Source organism: Cardiocondyla obscurior, linkage group LG29 (genome assembly GCF_019399895.1).
Source record: "Cardiocondyla obscurior isolate alpha-2009 linkage group LG29, Cobs3.1, whole genome shotgun sequence".
Taxonomy (NCBI): Eukaryota; Metazoa; Arthropoda; class Insecta; order Hymenoptera; family Formicidae; genus Cardiocondyla; species Cardiocondyla obscurior.
Genome location: NC_091892.1, coordinates 898,305 through 920,293, shown reverse-complemented (window position 1 = coordinate 920,293; position 21,989 = coordinate 898,305). Strand labels below are relative to the sequence as shown.

Here is a 21,989-nt window from a genome sequence, read left to right as displayed (position 1 = left end):
TTTTACAAACCGCTGGAAAGACTTGAGCAAACTTCAACAGCATTAAAAATTGCGTATCCGAATTCTCGAGTCATATCACTCATGCAATCCAATTCGACCGAGCTCGGGCGAGACATTCTGATACGCCTCAATGATTTACGACAAACCGCACCAAATTTAACGCCTTATCCGCATTCACGTTGACGAGACGAGAATTATAAAATAAATTATTCACTCTTGTTTTTATCATCGACTATTAATAATACAAATCTATGTGATTCAAAAAAAAAAATAGAAAAAAAGAAAAAAGAAAAAAAAAATAGACTTTGAAGAAAGAAATAGTAGAGTGGCTGATCTCGTGTAGTAAAAGCTGATTAGCGTTTTCCTTTCTGTTAATTAGCCGCGACAAACTTTTGGGCAAAGACTGCGGGGGCGGGATCCCTCTTTAAATCTCGAAGCGAGTGTGAACGCCGGCGGGAATGCGCTTCTCCGCGACGATGCGATTTAATCCACGGCGATTTTTGCCCGGGCACGTTCGGGCACGAGTTCTCAAACTCTTGTGCATGGCGCACACGCGCGCATTTACTCGCGTGCGGCCAATTACGCACCTTGTTACGCGCGGTATTACGCGAGCGCCCGATCTCTCCTGCGATCGCCCGCGTGCACGGGTTAACGAACCTTTTGATGTTCCGCGCGCGCGGCCCGCGAAACGCGGCGCAAAACGAGAGGCGAAGAGAAAGAGAGAGAGGAGATAAAGACCAAACGAGGGGAGAAAAAATTAAATGCGATATATGCGCGGGAAGAGACACGCTTACCAGCGACGTAAGCGCGGGGAGACGCCGGAAATGACGGCTGAATAATTTACTCGGTGCCGAATCGCGGGTTTAATACGTAAGGAATTGCGGTGGGACGGTCCAGGCCGCTTCCTGCATCGCGCGAATTTACGGCAATCAGTTAAGGGCCGACGCGGCGGCAGCCGGCCGGTTTCCTAGTGGCTTTATTAATACGACCGGGTACGAAATGCGGGCGCGGGACGCGAGATCGGCTTCCTTTTGCGTGCGGCGTTTCTAAACGGTCGACGCGTGCAATCAAAATTTCTCATTACCGCTCAACCACCGGTCAAGATAATCCCGACGCTAAACGCTCGGCTCTCTTAAATAAATTACAAGACAATGAGATAATATTCGTTTCGTCGATTGTCGACAAAGTTTAAAATAAAACTGAGGATTTTTCGTCTCTCCGTTTAAAAGAAAAAATTAAATTAAATAAATAAATAAATAAATATAAAAAAAAGAAAAATCTTTCTCTCTCAACGTGACTAGAAGCTACACGCCTTTCGTCGCAATTTTAATAGAGAAATTGTCGTAACTCACCGTTTCTTTCCTGCGCTGGCTACAGACGGTTCCACAACGAGCGAGGATCCGAGATAGGTGTATCCTGTAACAAAAACGAAGGAGCTGGTTTTTAGATGTGCTCTAAAGAGGCGCACGAAATTCATGGACACGTAACACACAACAGCGCGGTCAGTAAATAGAGCGATTACCAATCTCGCGGTCCAGGCCTTGTTATTGTTAAGGGTGTCCTTTCATCTATTCACGCACACTAGAGGCCGGACCGACGAAAGTTAACGGTTATTTCATTGTCGTGGCGTAAAAAAATCCGCGGTTATCCAACAGCGGCAATTTATTCTATTAATAATCTTTCCCTTTAACGTAAACCCTCAGCTTTAAAAAAAATTTAATTCGCTCTAATTCGAGAGATTAAACCGAGGTATAAAATTTTTAACGAGCCCGCGCGAGAGTGCGAACTTAACGACGTCGCGCGGTTTCATATTAAAAAAAAAAAAAAAAAAGCAGCCTGTATTAGGCAAACGTTCGCTCTAACTCTGTCTCCCTTGGTATTCCGTGTTCGATCGAGCCTAGATTTTCTAATGGCAATGTGGTTCGACGAAAAAGTCGATATTCCATCGCGATTTTCTCATGCGTCTCAAGTCGAACGGCAGAATTGGATCAATGGGTCAGCGTACAACCTGTTTGAGCCCCGACCTCTGACCCCGGGGTAAGAAACGAGACGAGACGGGAGACTTTTCCCATGGAAAAACACACGCGGCCGGACACCGCACCGGTTCCGCGTGGTCGCTTCCGGATTCCGGTGCGCACACGTGTGCGGTAACGGCGCAGAAATCGCGGCCCGGCATTAACCCGAACGAAAGCTATCACCACGGGCTACACCTCACTCATATTCTAATCAGGATCAAAAGGTTATGTGAACTGACATTTCGTAGCTCGCGACAAGGGAAGGCGAACGGGAGAAGATAGAGACGAGAGGGAGAAGGAAAGTGAAGCCCGGGGAGGGAGAAGAAGACGCGAAAAGGAAGAGAGAGAGACAGAGAGAGAAGAAAAAAAAAAGAAAAAAAAAAGGAGGAAGAGAAAAGGAGAAGGTAGATAATAGAGCGGCGTGTATATATGGCACGCCGAGTATTTCCTTTCGTTTTCTACGTGCCAGGTGTCGTTTACCGGTCAAGCCCATCTAATTTCCCATGACCGGTTCCACACCGCGCGAATCGCGAGAAGAATAGAATTCGCGAATCATTCTCGCGGCGAACGGTCGCAGCGAGGCTCGTTAAGCGGATCCGTTGAGGTGCCGACGCCGACTCTCGCGATCGCGCTCATTTAGATGTTAATCGGCCCGCGAGCAGCTCGCCGTAATCGGACTTCACTCATAACTACGCTTCTTCGTCATCTCGTCAATTATACGTAACTGGTGCAATTAATTACCGGCACCCACAAAGCATCGTTTAACCACCGTTAAAGCGACGAACGTTTCCAGATTTAATTGAGATGCTGCATCTCGTTTTCGATCGGGGCCGGCTATTTCCTACATTCGGCTGATCCGCGCCGATAATAATTCCGGCCGCGGCCACGCTCGACTTCGAGCGGTACAGCTTTAAAACACCGTTTATCGAGGCTAGATTCTCCACGCGCGGTGTAACGGCGTGGGTCAAGTGGCGAACTCGTTCGCGTAGATTCTATTAGACGCTACGCTCGGCACAATGAGGGGTATGCATACATCGTTGGCTGGACGAGCCGGCTTCAGAATGCGAATGAATTAGAAGTACGAATATGAAACGAAATAAGGAGAATGCGCGAGAGGCAGGAAAAAAAAAGAGAGAGAGAGAAAAAAAAATGGCATGTACGCGTGTCTCTCTTCTTCACAGTCATTCGTACGACGGCGAGATAAAGAGCGCCGTACGGACGAGAGGAAAGGAGTGGCCATCTAAATGGCTACTTAGTAGTCTCGTGTCAGGTCTCTCCCCTTCGCGCGAGCTCTGCCCCGTCAGTAATAATATTCGTAAGTGTACCTATATAGACGAGTGTGCTCGACCGCGTAGCCAACAGGTTTCATGCGAAAGCCAATTCGGTGGCGAGAGAATGAGAGGCGCAGAGCACGGGGTACGTCCTGACGAGGCTTTAATTCGATTCTTATGCCGCGTTAAATACGCCGCGCATTTTACGCCCGATTTCACGAGCCGTAAAGATGGGACGAGATTGCACCGGCGGGGTTAACTTTGCCATTACACTCGCCAAAGTGGGGCTCGAGAAGCGCCTCCGTACAACAAAACGCGACGGCAATGACGGTACAATACGGGTATAACAACAGCGCTAACAATGCTACTAACAGATAGCCCGATCCGTGGCGGGGTAAGAAATTTTCGGTGGCCGTTCGGTGACGAGTAGCGCGCCGGAATCGAGCGAGAGCAATTAAGGGTTACGGGTCTACCGATCGCCATACCGGACCATGTTCGTCAAGAATTTTGTAAATAAAATTAATTTCTCTCTTAGCATCTTAATACTTTCTTTAAAAAAATATATATATAATTAATATTAATTTACTGTCCATTTCAAGTCTCTGAGTATACGATATATTATTGTAGTTATTAATTCTGACTTAAAAAAATTTTTATTCCTACAATGCAATTAATATTTTATATTTCTCGTTTATTAATAATTTTGCATAAATAATTTTATGTAAAAAAAAATTATTTTCTGGCCTGCATACGTGTTTGAGTTAAGAATTAAATCGAGGCATGGAATAAGCGCAAGAGGGTGCCTTCGACGATAAGAATCGTATCGGTAGTTCTACTGGTTCGCGAACGTATGCGAGCTTCCGGGAAAGCTCTGGCGCTTCGTTTCGGCGACAGGACACCCGTTATACGCTTAAAATATACCGGCATCTCTCATGGGGCGCGCTGCGAAGAAATGCAGAAACAGCAGTTGCTATGCTAGATGGTACTACTCCCTCCAAAATGTGCACACCCTCTTTCTCTCTCGTCTTTCCTCTTTCCTCGATGCGCGTGTTGTGTTAGAGTAGATGAAAAAGAGCGGCAGAAAAGGGAGAGAAAGCGAGGAAAAGGGAGACGGAGAAAGCGGGCGCTGACGCTGAAGCGAGAGAACGAGAGAGGAACCGAGAAGAAACACTACACAGAAGGGGCGAGTTACACGTGGTAGTGACGACGTGAAGAGGGCAGACGGGTATTCGTAGAAGGGCCACGGGGAGATGAAGGCGAGGGAAGGAGAATTGCACGGGGAGAAAGAGAGAAGGACGGAGGAGCCGGGTTGAAAGAGCGAGTGAAAACGAGACCGTGAAAGGTAGCGAGCGGGCGCAAGGGGATCGCAGAGTACGAGACGACGAGTGAAAGAAGGAACGAGGAAGGGCCGGGAAGACGGGAGCGAGACGGAGCGCCGGGGCCCTCGTTTCGTAGAGCTTCTAAACTCTCCGGGGTCCGGGTCTGGAAGCGGGTTTCATAGCCGAGCCGAGAGCCGGTGTATGTATATGCGGTGAACGAGGCGAGAGCGCGGGCAGGAGAGTAGTAGGTTAGCAGGCGCTCTCTCCCGAGGGAGAGGGTGCTAGGCGGCGATCCCGGCGTTTGAGCAGGACAGCAAGTGCCTTTATAGTGGGTCAGCACTAGACCTGGGCACCCGGCCAGCAGCCTTCAAGGTCTCCTTAGTACACGCTGTCTCTCCCTCCAAGCCTTACTCCACCTCATCCCTCTCTCCGTAGCCCCGTACTGCCCTGTCCGCCTGCCCTTCTTTTCCCTACGACGCGTAGGGAGCCGCCAGGTAGGTGAGCCCGCTTCTTCTTCTTCTTCGTCTTCTTCTTTGCCGGTTAGGGTTAGGCTAAACCGAGCTCGCAGCGAATTCGTACGCGTTATCCGGATGTAGTAGATTGCCGTGCAACTTAACTAATATATATTCATTTATTTTTTTTTTTCTCTCTATCTCTCTCTCTTTTTTTTGTCATCCTCGTATCTTGACGAACGAATTTTTACTATTTATTAAAAACGGAATATATGGTTGCAGCCGAATGTTAACGTAAGTGTAGAGTAACAAATAGAATCAGTGTATCCTTAATATTAAATATCAGTTATACGCCGTTCTTTACCTGCGCTCTGTCGGCTATTTCTTATATGGAACGCGATTCTGAAACCGGAAGATCAGTTGGTCGGCGGAAGTAGATACCGAAAGTTCCTCCGAAGTGCAGCGTCAGACCGTTTTCTATTTCGTCGACTGACACGGCGAAGAAATATCTTTCGTGGCCACCCATTTTTCTCCACTTATCGGCTTTTAATTATCTTACTTCAAAACTACTTTCCGCGTTGCTTAAGATTTTTATCGCGACGTAATATACATTACAAACGGAATGTGTTTCAGTAAAACTTTAATATCATTAAATAAGGACGCGATTATTGAATGACATAACATTGACAATGTTCCTACGGGGAAAGCAAAGAGGTGTTACAGGCGAGAGGGAAGGAAGGGGCGAAGGGGGGGGGCACAAGGGCGAAGGGGGCTCAGAGTACATCGGCTCCACGGGGAAGTAATGAAATATTTGGGTAGCGCTGCGTCGGGAACGAGAATGGGAATGGGAATGAGAACAGGTTCCTGTTGCGCATTCCAGGCCGATGCTGAATACCGATGCCGTGGACACGGCGGTTGGCACGGTTAGGTACATAAATTACTATTGGGTTACCGCTCGACTTGTCTCCTCAGTCCCACGGAAATCCTCCTTTCACGAGCCGTGACTCATCGCGACGTAACGCGGAGTTGATAAGAGCGGAGTACGTCGGAAAAACGTTGGATGGAAATTGACCGCGACTGAGCCAACGATTGAAGGGACTCGGTCGACTTACGTACCTTCGTGCTCGCGAGAAAGGAAAAGAAGGCTTTTTTTTCAAACGGTTGCTTATGAACGTGCGACTTTTACGTTCTTATTATTTTAAGCCGAGGCGTTCCCGAATGAAGGCTTTATCATAACGCGTTATGTAAGTGTTCGATTGCTGTGGGACCGTTCCGGGACAGATTACAAAAAAAAAATAAAAAAAAAAGAGAGATGAATAATCGTTGCAAAAAGCGCTGGAGTGTGAGAAGGGGTGGAGTAATTAACTCGAAGGTAGTCTTTAAGATCAGCACAGAAACGTTTTGCGCTCCGAATGAGAATTACTCGTGGATAAAGTTGTACAACCGGTCGCGTGATTCCAGGTAATATATCTTTTCGAGGTCGTGTCGTATCGTGACGAATATCAGTCTCCTGCGCAACGAGAATCATCAGAGACGTGATCAAACGCGGTGGAAATCGTCGGAGAGACAGAAAAAGAGATGCCTGCATTTGTCGCCGTGCGTACTGCGGATGCGTCGACTACGAAGCTTTCAGTAAAATTCACGATCAATTTCGCACTATTTAGACTTTCAGAAGCACCGCGGCGTGCGTATACATTTTTACTTAATTATATATCAGCAGTTTTAATTTCATACTCTTATTAAGAGTTACAAAGATTTGCAAAATTTTCCAGACGTTCATAAAAAATTGATTGCTTTTTTCGTGCCCCCCCAAAAAAAAAATTAAAAAAAAAAAAAAACATACGTCGCACGTATCTGCCGGTAATTTCCCGGTAAATAAAACTGGACCAGTTAGTCAATCTTCATAGCGCGGCAGAAGCGTAAGGCAACAGGAATCGTTTAGAACTCGGCTGGCCTTGTGGCTCCTCTTTCTCGTTCCTTCGCTTTCGATCCCGCCTCTTTGCTCTATCTCCCGCATCCTCACACCCTCTCACTTGCTCTCTTTTTCTCTCTTCCTCCGTCCATCTTTTCCTGCCTCTCTCTCTTTCCATCATTCTGTCCCTCTAACCCTCACGCCGATCCCTCACCGTGAGAGCGGCCACACAAAGAGAACACGAGGAGCATAATGGATTACTTAGACGGGTAGGTTAGTTTGCCGAATGAAGCGAGTGGGCCCACGCACGTTAAGATAGGTCCTGACTGAGAATCCGTGCAGAAAAGCGCGCCAAACGCGAGATGCCCAGCCTCGTTCCTGGACCAACTACCGCGGCCCAGAACGATCCCTCACGGTATAACCGTACCGAAACAAGCTTCGCTCGTTGTGCGCATCGAACTTTAACAAGCGCGTAAGAATTTACATTTACAATATCGCCATAAAAAAAAAATGTTTCTAATATTAATTTATATTTTTTACTCAACAATATTGTTGCTAACTTTCGACATTTATAATTCACAAGTTCCGCAATTATTGCATTTGGCAGTATTTTTTTTATTTTATTTTTATTTTATTACCCACGTTGTCTAACAAAATTTATTCTATCGGAAACGCAAAAACTGTGTGAATAAACTTTGTGTAAACCGCAACTGTTCATTTTCGGTATTTAATGTAGAATATGAATACGCGCTATGGTCTAGTAAGCAAACTTTTTCTTTCTGCTTTGGTGGACTAATTATTTCCTCTTTCGTGCCTATTTATGTATACAGGGTAACGCGATATCCCTTTTACGGTTTTTAACTTCATTGTCTTGTTAAAAAAAAAAAAAAAAAACCAATAACGTACATAAATTTTTATACATAATGTTAATTCGTTGGAAAAATTATGAAATAATTCCCTTATTTCTTATTAGTTTGCATATCTTATCTTAAATGAGATAAGGCCGTACAAAATGAAAACTTTCGGACGGAATCTAACATTGAAGGGATTGTGCATGATCCCTCGGCGCAAAGTAAATTTAGGATATTCTAAACGTGCGAACCTCACGAGGTCGTCCTTGGTTCTATCGATCAAAAACGAGCTGCACACACATCCGACTCTTAAACAGCAAGCATTATCGAACGCAGTTTCGATATTCGACTGGAACCAGCGGTTTTCAATCGCTACTAATATTACTAACACTCATCAATATTTTAATATTAAATTTTTATAGATATTATTTACTCTACATTTTTTTTTTTTAATATTCAGGATTATTCCGAGTTAAGAGAATCATCGTTTAACTAATCAATTTTTTTTTATTTCAGAACGCTGTATATTCTCTGAGAAAGATCGCCACGTCAGAAACGGAGAGTTCGATGAATGCAATGCATGCACGATGAAGTTTCCTAATCCAGCGATATTGTGCCGAAGCGCCGAACGACGAGTGATATTTTTGACGACGACGAATTTCGACGAAATTAAGAGAAATGTTGCGTCATGCGATAAGCAGCACGCGTCGTAACACGAAAGACATTACATCGTTCACCGATTACGTTGTTGATGTCATGACGTTACTGTCTAATAAAAGGAGTGCATGACACACTCAAAAAAAAATCTCATTGAAAGTAATCGAATTATTTTCCTGCGCAATTTCCTTCTCCTTTATCAACGTTTCTTTTATCAATTAACCCAAAAAAAAAAAAAAAAGAAAAATAAGAAAAAGAAAATAAAAATATAATTTGTTACTAAAAACTTGTTCCAACTCCTAAAGTTTTTAACTCTACGTAAAATTAATCAAGTCCTTCAACATTTTATCTGATTAAACGGACAGTTATAAATGTTTTTAATCGTTATTTTAAACATTTAATTTTTTATACGCTATTCAATTCGGAATGATTTAAATAAATTTTCGACCCGAAATACGCTACGACGAAAATTAAGTGAATTCTTTTCTTCGTTATCCTGTTTATCTGCTTGTTATAAAATGTTGAAACATAATACGCATTTTTAGATTTCGTCCGTGAACATCCAAAGTACGTTCGTCAATGAAAGTTGTGCGCGGTGGCGCAGATAACGTCTATTATCTCGCGATGTACAAAGTTCAGAGTTTCGGGCCTTTACGAGTGCCGGGGCCGTGTGGGTTTCACGAATGATGGTTGCGGAGAATGAAAAGAAGACCTCGCATCTCACATGCGCGCACATGGTATCTCTCGGCGATATCGTTCTCTCCGGTTTTTGAATTTGTATTATCTGAATGTAGTAAGCCAGTGCCTTTTCGGTACAAAACTCAGGGTCTTATCTGCGGGCGATGACATTTTACGACCGTCGGAAACGGAAAATACGCGTGAACATGCGTAAACAATGCGATTTTATTCGATCGATCTTAACAAATCGGAAATTCGGAGAGATAATTTAGATTTCTTTTTTTTTTTTATTTTTCCTTCTTCTTCTTCTAAAAGTGCCTGACGATTACAGTCCCCGATTAACGGATTCTTTTTCAAGCACGAGAGAAAATGATTGCCTTTATAGTTTTGAGATAATTCGATAATAACAGTCTTTACGAAATGAATTTCAGAGAGTACAAAATGAAGTATTTCATTGCTCGAAGATACAGGCGGATTAAAAATCGCCAGCGATTTTATGAAGAACGGATTTCTTTTCTTTTTTTTTTTTTTTAATAATAAATTTACGTTTCTGCTCGGAGGCTACGTTTTTATTATCCAGAAGAATGTCGGTCTATACGACTAATAATGGAAAGAGTGAGATTACGGGCCAGGACCAACGTGTTGCACGTTCCTCGAGTGCGCAGCGGAGGAACACCGAGGGACTTTTAATAACTCGAGTAGGTTGTCGCGACTTTTCCCGAGAAACGGTCCCCGAGCTCGAGCGTGGAGCTCGCCGCCGTCTCAAATTCGGCGAGCAAAAACGAATCTCGCCAATGGTGGGCGGGAGGAGAGAGGAGATGAGAGGAGAACGGGAGAGGAGGAAACAGCGAGCGCGAGCATCAGAAGAGGAGTCCCAGGGTCGCGCTATTCGTTCGTTCGCAGATTAAATCACTCGGTCACTTTTCTTTCTGGGCAGCCGGCTGGGACAAAGGCCCGGCGTTTCTCGGAAGAGACTGGGCCCCGAGACTTGAGAATTAAAATAATATCCGCCCGTTCGGAGATTAATGGCGGTGTGCCGATGTAATTTTTCTCGACGTGCGGACTGCCGTCCTCCTCTCGCGTCAGGGAACGGTGGCTCGCACCAACGCACGGCGTCGTATCGTAACGCGACAAGTCTGCGATAGCCCGCGCTACGCGATTTTCACCGGCTGACAAATCGACTTCCCTCAGGCGCTTTTATCTCGAGCCGGCGACGCGTAACACACGAAATGTCCGAGCTCTATCTTTTATCTAATTAGACAAATAATGAGTTCCGCGTAATTCTTTATCGCTTTATCTAAGATTACGTGATGGCCTGAATGTGCGTTGATTGCAGGTGATAAAGTTATATTATCTTGGTATATTTTAATTTAGAATTGTTTTAATAAAATTAATGGGAGAGAATATTTATCGAATATAATTGTCATCGCGTATTTGTCCCGCGATGAGGACTTGTCGAGAATCAAAAGTAACGAAACAACCACCGTGAAATGCTGCTCTTGAGAGGAAAAAGAAAAAAAAAAAAATGAAATATGTCTTTGGGGTAAGCAGATTTTTTTTCTACTATTCTTCACTTGAAAGAGATGCATTTTACGTTTGAGAAACGTGAAATCCCACGAAATTATAAATTTTCCAACTATATAAGTCACGGAAGATAATTCTTTTTTTTCCTCTCCTCCGCCCCATGAAATCGCGTAAAATGCGCATGAGAATCGCCGCTTCCTAAAGTCAGCGGCAGATTCCGGTGTGAGTGTCTGAATTATGAATGGACGTCAGTTACGATCAACGTTATTTTTTTTTTCCTTCTTTTTTTCTACGCATTTATTAAGACATGATACCTCACATATTAAATCTCTATTTCAGTTCATACAGCACACAACTGTTAATATCAACCACTAATTAACGGTATTTAATAATAATCAATTTATATCATATATATTTTATTATATTGCATTTATTTGTATTATATTATTATTTATATTAGCGAATCAAATTGCACGTAATCTGGAATTTAATTGTCCCGTTCTTTTAAAAAGCCTCAGGGACTTTTTTTCCGGCTCCCGTTATAATGTCTTCACTTTCCCTATTCCCGTCGAGCCGCGGCACCGCGCTTTTTAGCCGTTCTCTCTACCTCGTGTGTGGAAAATCGGTTTTCACGCCGCATTCGAAGGCGCGTCCGCCTCGCGAACCACGAAATGTGAAATCACCGTGAGCTCGGCTCGCACGACCGAGGCAGGTGCGAACGAGCCGCGCTCGTATTTTTTTTTTCTTCTTTCTTTTTTTTTTTTTCCTCGCCCCGTTCTCCCTCCGCCGGGGACTATCGCCTTCTCTTCGTCGCTTATCCTCCGACGGATACGTCGTTGACCGGTTCATTGACACCTGTCGAAAGACCCGGGTTTCTCTCGGCGTGTACCTGACAATTATGCGCACGTGGGCCCGGACATCGGCGCGCTCCACACCTCTCTGTCGCCCTTAACCCCGTAACCGTTATCATTTATCGCGGGCATTCATCCCTCCGCGCTCAATGCCGCGGCCATTAAGTCTTAAATGAAATTTCTGTCAAGCCCGACGTTGGGTTAAAATCGACCGGGAAACGAGGTTCCATTGTCCGCTTACATTCTTCGTACATGTACACGCACGCACAACGACCATTTAATCCTTTATTAACACTTTAAAGAAACCGACGGCGGGAATTCTTTAACATTTTCAATAACATCGGTACGCTGCCTTTTTCATTCTCTTATTTTTTTTTTTTACTTTGGAATTTTTTCTGCAAGAAGCTACGCGTAAAATTTATTAGAAATTATTTATTAATGAATTCCGATGAAATGAGAAAAAATAAGAAAGGCTCATTATAAAGCCTGAGGTCACGCAAATCTGTTGTCCATTCAGAATTCATTGACGCTACTCTGGATGCTAATTGACAGATTTCATCGACGATGAACGCCGTCGTAGCGGTCAGGAATTAACGGGACTCTTGTAATAGTCTTGTCGGTACGTGTGATGCCAAAATGCCATTAAATTTCTTGTTAAGTTCGAAAATTTCAATATTTGCAGAAACGTTAAACCTCAATTTTTCTAATCGATACTCTTCTCTTCGTTTCTCTCGACACAATTATTCGCAATTATTATACGCCGTCAGCATTTATTTATACGACTCCGGAATGAAAAATGCCGCGATGAAAACGGCGAGAATTACGTAAACGATAATTGAGATAACAATGCCGTAGCAATAACGTTATTAACCGATATTTTACATACGCGTGATATTAGAAGCAATAACGTTGAAAGACGCGAAGGGGTCAGTAGAATTCAATGGAACCGCGGCTTCATTGAGACGTTCGCATTCGCTCGTTTAACCGAAACTCAGAATTGGCCGGCTATATTTAACGTTAAATGTGGGCCGTGGGGACGACGGGAGTAGAAACGTAGGACAGGAAGCAGCTTCGATCGCGACGCGAGGTGCCTCCGTTCCGCCAAAAACACACAGTGACGCTGCGCGCTTGGCGAGTCAATGGCCGAGTATCTAAAACAAACACGTGTCTCCGAACAGTCGGGCAGAGGTCACGTAGACAAAGACAGTTAAGATTTCCGAGGGGAACCGTGATAATGAAAGAGAAAAAAAAAAAAAAAAAAAGATAAATGGGTTTTGAGAAAAATTCTTAAAGAAATAAGAAAAAAAAAAAAGATACAAGTAAGATAAAAAAAAATATAAAATTTGACTATGAAAGGTATGAGAGATTGCAGATGAAACGTACAAGAGGCAGCCACGAGGTTCTTAAAATAAATGTGATAAGAGAGAAAAAAAAAAGGGGGGAGGAGAACGCGGGAGACCGGGAAGCAAATAGAAAATGTGCGTTGACGAGCAAGAGATCAAACATCTGGAACACGGGTCTCTGTAAAGAAACATATCTACGAAGTTCTTTGACATCTTAACAACGAATATCGTCGATGAATATCGTTTACAATTTTTATCAGTCTACCCTCCCTTCTATTCATAAATACCGCGAAGTGAAATCCCCTTTGTGAGGGACCGAAATAAAAAGGACGAGGCGAAGAGTTACGTAGTCTTTTTACGCGGCACTAAATATAGCATTTCCTTCCTCTTTTTTTTTCGGATAAGCCTCGGCGTTTCTCCTGTTCGACGAAAAACTTTTCACATCAAAATTAAACAGTTCTCGAACTCTCGACGTGATACCCGCCGTTTAGCTGAAATTTTGCCACGCGGATCAGATAGAAATCTGTGGCCTGAACACCTGAGATATCACGCGATTCTCGGAACGCTTTGTGCATACATTACGTTTGCAAATGGGAAAGATATCGATATAAGAGCGTGTCGAATGCAAAAAAAAGTTTCAATTAAATGTATCTGTAGACCAGTTGCAGGAGAACAAATGTGTCAACAGACTTTCGGCTACTCTATTCAAATCTATTCAGAAGCGAGGTCGCGGCCGGCTCATGCGAGATTATACTGCCAGATATCGCGTGTCCGGGAAACTGTTTTGGTGACACAAGCCTCGTGACTGATTCCACCTTACCACGCATCAATACCACGGGAATAACGACACAAGTGGCAAAGTCGTCATAAAAAAAAAAAAGGTATACATTGCACTGTAATGCAAACGCGAGATCTTCTGAACAATCAGAGGGAAAGAGTCAAGAAAAAGAGAGAGAGAGAGAGCTGTCTAAGATCAAAGGCGACTAAATTCATTACAAAATGATCATTTTGTTCAAGAAAATGAGTTCCTACTTTAGACGAATTTAATTTAATGTCGATAATGAATTTCAGCCTGTCGTTTCCTAAGAGATCAAAACGTGCTGATCTTAAAGAGATGTTTTTGTCTCTCGAGGCATATAATGAACGATACGCATCGATCAGGTGCACCGGATTAAAACGGTTAATAATAATAATGATCGGACCCGTTGGAAAAACCCTTATTATAATAATTGGGCGCTCCCCTTTCTGTCCTTCGCGCTTTCGGCTCATGACTGTCGCGGCTACTTCGGCGTATGAGCTGCGGATCGGTGAAATCGGTCGCCCGTAGGCTGCCCTGGGCCCTTCGCGAGGTGGAGAGAGGCGAATCGTAAGGCCGCATCAGTGTCGGTTACCGGTGCACTGTTAACAGGTAACTTTTTTCGGGGGCAGGTGGCCTCGTGCAGGCACGCGACAAATCAAGCCGGCCGGGCCGCGGGCAGCGATTACAAAAAAAAGTAAGAGATTGCGCGGACATGTTTATTCGGCCACATAAACGGTACCGCGGTGCAATATACGCTGAGGCGATACGCTCGGCGAGAAAAGGTGCGAGAAATAATACGGAGTCACCGCACCTCTTTTTTATTTCCCCCTTTTTTTTTTTTTATTCGTTTACGAAGAGACTCGCTTGCATGGCGAGGCGAGGCCAGAAACGTCCAAGCGAATTATTCTCGAAGCGAGCTGCGTCGAATTACGGTACGTGTATGACGATGGGCTTTTTGCGTGACGCCGAAATTAACCGGGACGCGGATACGAGTTTGACGCGATGCGTCTTAATAACTGTGTTCGAAAACGTCTTGCGCAAACGATTTTCGGAGGGGAAAAAAAACAAAAAATCGAAGGGTGATGTATTTCCCGGAGATACTACTTATTTTATGAACGTATATCAATTTTTAGCAGTTTGCAACGTTTGGGGAACAATATATGCAGAGTGTCGAAATTAGAATATAAATGTTGAAATGATTGAGCTAATCCTGTTTAAGATATGCCTCGATAGCGGGAAGAAAAATGCGAAACATCCCGGGCAAATGGAACGTCTACGGACATCTGAATAGGGGAGTGTATTACGGGCAGTTTTGAACGCGAATAATGTATTCCTAGGAGCATCTGCTCGTTCTAGCTGTCGAGAATTGCATCGGTGGGTGTAAACCCTCGCACGGCCATTCGCCGTCATAACAACTGCGGTGTATTCTCGTTTAAACGCACGTAAATCTTCTCACAAATCAAATTAAAAAAAAAATTAAATTTAATCAAGTTACATCGTTAATTTTTTTTTTTTTTTTAATTTTATTTTGATCGGCTTTTGACTTTTCTAATAAATAATGGATTTCGCGGCAAGGGTTGCAGGACGCAGCGGATAAACGACTGATCGATTCGGTGCAAGTTGGCGCGTTATAAGGAAAAAAGAAATAGATAGGAGGCGGCCAGAATGGAAGAATGTGGCAGCTTCCTGTTGGCGTCTCGGCGACTTTTAGGCTTCGTGTCTTCGAGATCGCGCCGAAGAGAATGGCGTGCACGAAACGCCGGCTGTGAAAGAGGAAGACGCATGCTGTGCACGCACATGCAGGCACAGTGCGTCGTCGTCTGTGGAATTTAAGGAAAACGCGACCTCTGAAAATTCTTGGCAACACTTGCGCGTACTGAATAGTCGAAAAAAAATTCCGGCGTAATAAAAACTCAACGAGATGTATATCACTGCAAATAATTAAGTATAATCTCGCAATGATAATTAAATACTTCAAAAAGAAAAAAAAATTGAATTGTGTCCCATATAATTTTATATCGTTGTGTTCAATATAAAAATACGTCATAAAAAAAAAAAATTAACTCGAGGCAATTAATTTGCAAAAGAACAACTGCATAATTATGACAAATTGAAAATCTTTTTTAAACTTATCAATTGATCAATATCAATATACGTATAAGTATCGACTACGGTTTCATTATCGCTATATTTCATAACATTCCGAGTGCCTATAATTTGCGCTTTAGCGTACCAGCGATTCTAAAACGAGGCGAGCAAGCACACAGCTCAATCGTTCGCTAGACGGAGCGGCGTGCGAGCGGCCTAAAGCCCGATTAGACCGCGGCTTTGGTAGAGTTCTCCTAAAACCTAACTCAACAACCCACCAAACTAGTTCTGGCCTCGGCTCGTCGGTAACGTTCTTCGCGCGGCATTGTATCCGAGGATCGGCCCTTACGCTGCAGAAGCAACGACCGTATTGCTAACGAAATATAGAGGGAGAGAGAGAGAGAGGAAGCGTTAGCCATGAATCGCTCAGAGAGAGGCTCGTCCCGGCTCTCCTTTCTGTAGCTCATTTCTAAGTAGCTCTCGCGCGCCTTTATACGTCTAAGAGTGCGATTATGCACTAAGAAAATCGGCCTCTCTCCGAGGATGGTTTCACTGTAGCATCGATATTTAATTTTATCAATCGCAAGAACGGTCAAAAATATTTCGCGCGATTCATCGATAAATTCGGGATCATTATTTTCTTTTCTCAAGTAAAATATTTAATTCTCTTGTGTGATATTATTAAAAGTATATGTATATAAAATAAAAAATTTAAATAAAATTTTTAAGATTATAACCCAATTTAATATAAAAAAAAATTTTTTTTTTTAATTTAGCAGTAATAATCTTTCCAATATTTTATGTATCTCTCGACGAGATCTGGTCGGAATGGAATACGTCACGTTAACTTCGCGAGACTGTTTAAAAAAACGGAAGATATATATATCTTTTTATAATTTTACGTATCTTTTTTTTTTTTTTTTTTTTTTTATTTTAACATATCGAAAGATCTCTCTCGTCGGCGGGGATTAGCTTCGACCGTTTCCTCGTCAGAGAAGTTCAAGGGTGAGCTTAGCTCGCCTCAAACAGCATTTTCAGCGCGGCGCGTGCACGTGCATTAACACGATCTAATGAGGTAGCCGATGGGCGCGAGAGCACGGGAACTACAGAGTTGTCAATGGAATTTATGATCTGGATACGAGGCATGGCCGCGGAACGTGACCGAGTGTGACTAACCGATTTTTTTCGCCGGGCCGAGGCGGAGGAGAGAGCCGAGATGAAGCCGACAGCTATTCGCGATGTAAATTTCAACCTCGGTGGAGACGACGGTGGCAATCGCGATGGCGGCGAAGGCGGCGGGGGCGATAGAGCCACCCATACGTCATACGTGCCCGCGCGCGCGCGCGCGCGACCATTCGCGACCTTGACCACATTTCTTCTCTTCGGCTGCGGGAGAACCCGCCGACCGACTACTACTCGTGCGAGCGTGACTCGGTGCCTCCAAGTCAAGTGCCGGTCCAAATTCTCACGATCGACGGGATAAGTCGAGAACGTTAGGTCAGGACCATACCGAGACGACGAGCTTGCACGAGACGCGAAATATCTAAATTCTACAGAACGCCTCGTCGCTAATTTTGTGGAACAGTCGTTAGAAAAAGGGACTGTCTTTCTTGGGTCGCGCTAACCTTTTATTATCGTGAAGTTTTTTTTAAAGATATGATCCTTCAAATTAGTTTTCCATAAACTATTATTAATTTTTTTTTTTTTTTTTTTTTTTTTTTTTTTTTTTTTTTTTAATTTAGTTCCTGCATAGGAAATTAATGTTTCGTGATAAAAATAATTCTTGTTGAGGGTACAAAGTACAAAAATTGAAATGTGTTATTTAAAAGTCTGCTCGAATACGAGGATGCGGAATAGTCGTTTTGGCTAGTATAGTCGCCGACAGTCTAACGATTAACGGACGCGTTCAGCCGCCTGACGTTTCGTCACGCATAGTTAACTACCGCTCGGCAGACAATTTTTACTCGTCGTATGTCTCGAAGAGTAACATCGATGAGCAGAAGCCGAGGTAGTCTTATTCCCGAAAACAAGTTTCAAGTTCTCAATATGTTTCGAATACCCTGCACGCTATCTAAGATTTCTTTAAAAATTTGCTGTAGCTAAAAACAGATACGTGGAATTATATTTGTTCCATAAAATTTGAACAACTTTCTTGTTTGGCAAGACAAAAAAAAATTTTTTTTAATATAAATTTTAGACCATTTTCAGGCTTAGCTCAGGCTGTCAGATTCGAGTTGTGTGATATTATGAAAGGCGATTGTCAAAAGTTTCAGCAGAATTTACTTTTCTATGACCCATTTTACTCTCCGAGACGAGTTGTCTTGCCGGCATCTCTCGAGTCTGCACGCAGCCTTCGTTTTGGCGGGAAGAGCCAGTCGCACAATCGGAGCGAATGGTTGGCCGACGCGCCCGATTTATCACAGACTTATCACGGAGACGAATATACAATCGCGACCTTGTCGCATCGTAACTGGCGCCATTTTGCGACGCGATATCTACCACGTGGATAAATTTTTCGAAAGTGAAGTAGACGGAATTATTTTACTCGACTATAAAAAAGAAAGAAAAATTTTTTTAATAAAGTAACTGGCGAGATACTTAAGAAAACGACGGCATCCTTCCGGCCTGATTTAAAAGCAGAATTACAAATGACGAAATATATTCACAGGCACATATTACATATTTTTTCAAATCTATGTTACTTAATAATTCGATATTAATTAATCAGATGTTGTTCCGATTTTCGAGATATTCAAAATTAATTAACAGAGTCTTAGCGCGACTTGGAGCACGCGACGTGATCTAATGCACGAGGTTGAAAGAAATCTAAGTGCCGCGTACTGAGAATACACAACTTCGTCGTGGCTAAAAAACCATTCCCTCCCTTCTTCCCCCTGGGCAAAGCTGAGCATCGATGACATAGCGATTTTCAACCTTAATCTCACGTTCGTCAGTAGTGAATGGAGTAATCTCTGTGCCACGGAGGAAATGAGTGGCCGAGCGAGATATAACGTCAATTTCGCGCGCGATATCTTAATTTTGCACGAGCGTAAATTCGATCGTACGAGCCTAACATCAGTTTGCATCGACGATTGAAACCGAGGCGATTTGATTATGCCCAATGTTATCATAAAAGCAGTTTTTTTTTTTTTCTTAGTTCCTTACACAATCACCTTATCCGTTTATCACTGGCACTAATCTCGTGAGTCATTTAGATTCAATATTCCTGACAAATAAATATTCCTGACAGAAGACAGGTAAGGCTGAGGATTTTTTTTTTTTTTAATATTATATATAATGCAAATCTCTGTATTTGTTCCTTTTTCACTTCTCTTTTCTCGCTAATTGTCGATCACTTTAGCGTTGAGTTACGTCAATTATTTGCGAATTTAATGTGTGCTTAGTGTCTGGAGTATTTTACAGTTTACACGTACGAAGTTTTATCGCTGAATAATTACATAATGAAAATACCGACAGTTACATTTGTCACATCGACAGTCATTATTTTATTACAAAGCGTTTCGATATCTGTCAACTTCACGCTGAAGTACGTCGTCGTCTGTTGGAGAGAAAAAAAAAAAAAAAAGAAGATAATTGACAGTCTATCGGATACGACACAATAACCTGATATTTTCACAAAAGATCTTCGACTTGAGAGACTACCGTCCTTTCGAAATGCTTAACGAAATAATCGCTTAGAAAATCTGTTCGAAGCATGTTACGCAGATACTTACATCTAATCGGTATTCTTAAAGTCTAGCAAAAAGCGCTTAAACGAAGCATAGCGTGTTACATATAGTAAAAAAACAAAAACAGTTTTCAGCGATAAAAATATTAAGCAGGCGGGAAGCTGAGGATTGGGATAGCATAATGTGTACAGCAGAAGTTGCGAGAGTAATTCAATAGTTCGGGCAACTTCTGAAGAAGATATTTCGCTGGCGAGAGCCTTCTCAGAACCTTCATCTTCAGGCTGATACTTTTACAAAGCCAATATCGTAAATAATTAATAAATATTTCTGGAAAAGGTTTAAGCTGCGAGTTGTACAAGCTCGGGGATAAAGCGGTAGCATAGGTGGCAAAGCGGTAAGAGTTTTATTAATGTATAAAAGAAAAAAAAAAAAAGAAAAATTAATTGGCAAAGCGGCATGAAGCGGTGAAAATATTCCTCTTGAGATTGGCCTCGGTCTTCTCCCTTGGTAGTTTCCGCATCCCGTGGTCGTGGAGTAGCGATGGAAAGCAATGTATAAGCATTATCAAAAGCGGTTGAAGCTGGCACAGCTCGTTTAACGTTGGCAACTTACCGTTTAGCTTGTCGATCGCCCGATCGGCCGTCGACTGATCGGCACAGTCGACGAAGGCGTAGCCGCCGCGCTTGACCAGGATCGTGGTGCACGCTAGACTGTGCTCCTGGAAGAGTTGCCTGAGAGCGCTCTCGTTGCAATCTGACGGCAGATTGCCCACGTAGAGCTTTGACATGGTGGCTGGCTGCTCGCTTCTCGACGTTATGATGCCGGCTTCCACCGAGTACGCGGCTCGGTCACGTGTATTGGCCTCGACGAAAACGAAGCGAAGGTACGGTGCGCGGGCGCGCGTACTCGCGTACCCGATTCCCCCGAGTACTGACCTCGTCGTAGACTCGGGGTCTGCGTGGACCCCGGCGGAGCGCGGTTCGGACGTGGACGCGGCACGACGGTGAATCGCGACGTTCACAAGGGGGCAGCTTGGAGAGGACGGTGCGGCCGGCGAGCGGAAAGAGAAAGGTATTGTACGGCGTATAAGTGGGTAAAAGTCGCGCGGGTTAGGATCGGCTTGGATGAATCGACGTCCGATGGTATGTATGTGTGGTATCCTTGGTGAAACGGCGCGCGGACGGTAACTTCTTGGCTGTATCTCGGACACGACGTGGAGCGTAATATCGGGCGCGATTCACGGAGCTGCACACGCGGATATGCACGGGGGTTCAGAGAGCACGGGGTCCTTAGGACGACTTCTGCGACGAGATCGGTCCTCGATCGGGCTTGGCACCTTCTTTTGTTTACCGCTGCTGGTTTCCTCGCGCCTCAACTGGCCGACTGCGAGCCGCTCGATCCGCGGATAGGCGACGACTGTGTGTGAAGTTTCTCTTTCTCGCTCTCTTTCTCTCTCCCTCTCTTTTTATGTTTCTCCGTCTGTCTCTCCGGCAACTCAAACGCGGCGCTGTTGCGCGAATCTGACGCGCTTCCGGTGGCTGTCCGTCAGCAGCTCGATCGCAGAAACCGACGACGGTGGAGACCGGCCGGCGTGTCCTCGCAGAAATGGCTCTCCCCGATTGCTCCGAGTTTAAGGGACGCGCGCGTTCGCCAAGTCCGTCTCTTTCTTGCACGTCGACTCGCGGCGTGTCCAAGGAACTCCCTCCCTCCCTCCCCCTTCTTCGATCTATCTCTTTCTCTCTCCCGCTCGCGGCGCACCTTCCTTCCGAACTCTCCTCTCTTTGGCTAGACCACAACGCGACGTCCAAGGGGCTCTCGTTCGGCACGTTGTGCCCCTCTTTCTATCCTTCTCCTTCACCCCTTTGCCTCCTAGGGCAGGAGGGGGCAGTCGAGACGCGATGCAAACTCGTCTCTCTTCTTCTTTTTTTCTTCTACCAAGCGCTGACCCGTCTCTCTCGTTCTTTCGCAAATTCGTAGCTCTTTCTTTGCCCGCGCGTGCACTCTCCTGCTTTTTTTTTTTCTTTTTCCTTCTTCTCTCTCTCTTTCTCGCTCGTCTTTCTCGTGCGTGAACGCAACGCGGTGTACCGAGCGGGAAACCAACTCGAAATCCGCTGATGATGGAGCGCGGATTGGACGTTCGCTAACCACGTGGGTGACCCCACCGATTCCCGCCTCTGCTCGCCATTGGCCACTTTTCGCACGCCGGTTTTCGCAGCCGCGTACGCGCTCCGTCTGCGTGCATGCGTGCCTATCATGCGTGCACGCGAGCGCGGGCCATGCATGCGTGCTCGCTCGCTCGTTTCCTCTCGCGGCTTTCCTCTTCTCTGCTCTCTCGTGCCCTTTTCGCCGCGCGCCAATCGCGCACACAACCCGAACCCGCGCGTTCGTATCTATGAGTAACACGTGTGTGTATTCACTCGTGCCGCAGCGCTAGACTTGCAGAAATCTACCGGGTGTTTTTGGAAATTCGCGGGATTCCGCGTACATTGCTCGGTAGCACGCGAAATTGTTGCTTAAAAAATTTACCGAGCAACGCCGCA

The 21,989-nt window shown here is 44.4% G+C and overlaps 1 protein-coding gene across 4 annotated transcripts in view; it reads right to left on the bottom strand.

The window, feature by feature from the left end:
* Imp (IGF-II mRNA-binding protein) overlaps nt 1-21,103 on the bottom strand; it is a 77,336-nt gene extending 56,233 nt beyond the window's left edge. For 2 of the 4 annotated variants that reach the window (XM_070673608.1, XM_070673609.1), the window contains exons 1-2: nt 20,062-21,103; nt 1,353-1,416 (exon numbers count right to left, since the gene is read on the bottom strand). In XM_070673608.1, coding sequence (XP_070529709.1) covers nt 1,353-1,416; nt 20,062-20,236 — 239 coding nt within the window. In that variant the 5' untranslated portion in view covers nt 20,237-21,103. The remainder of the gene's footprint in view (nt 1-1,352; nt 1,417-20,061) is intronic. The other 2 variants (XM_070673610.1, XM_070673611.1) reach the window with 1 other exon arrangement.
* Between the last annotated feature and the right edge of the window lie 886 nt (nt 21,104-21,989).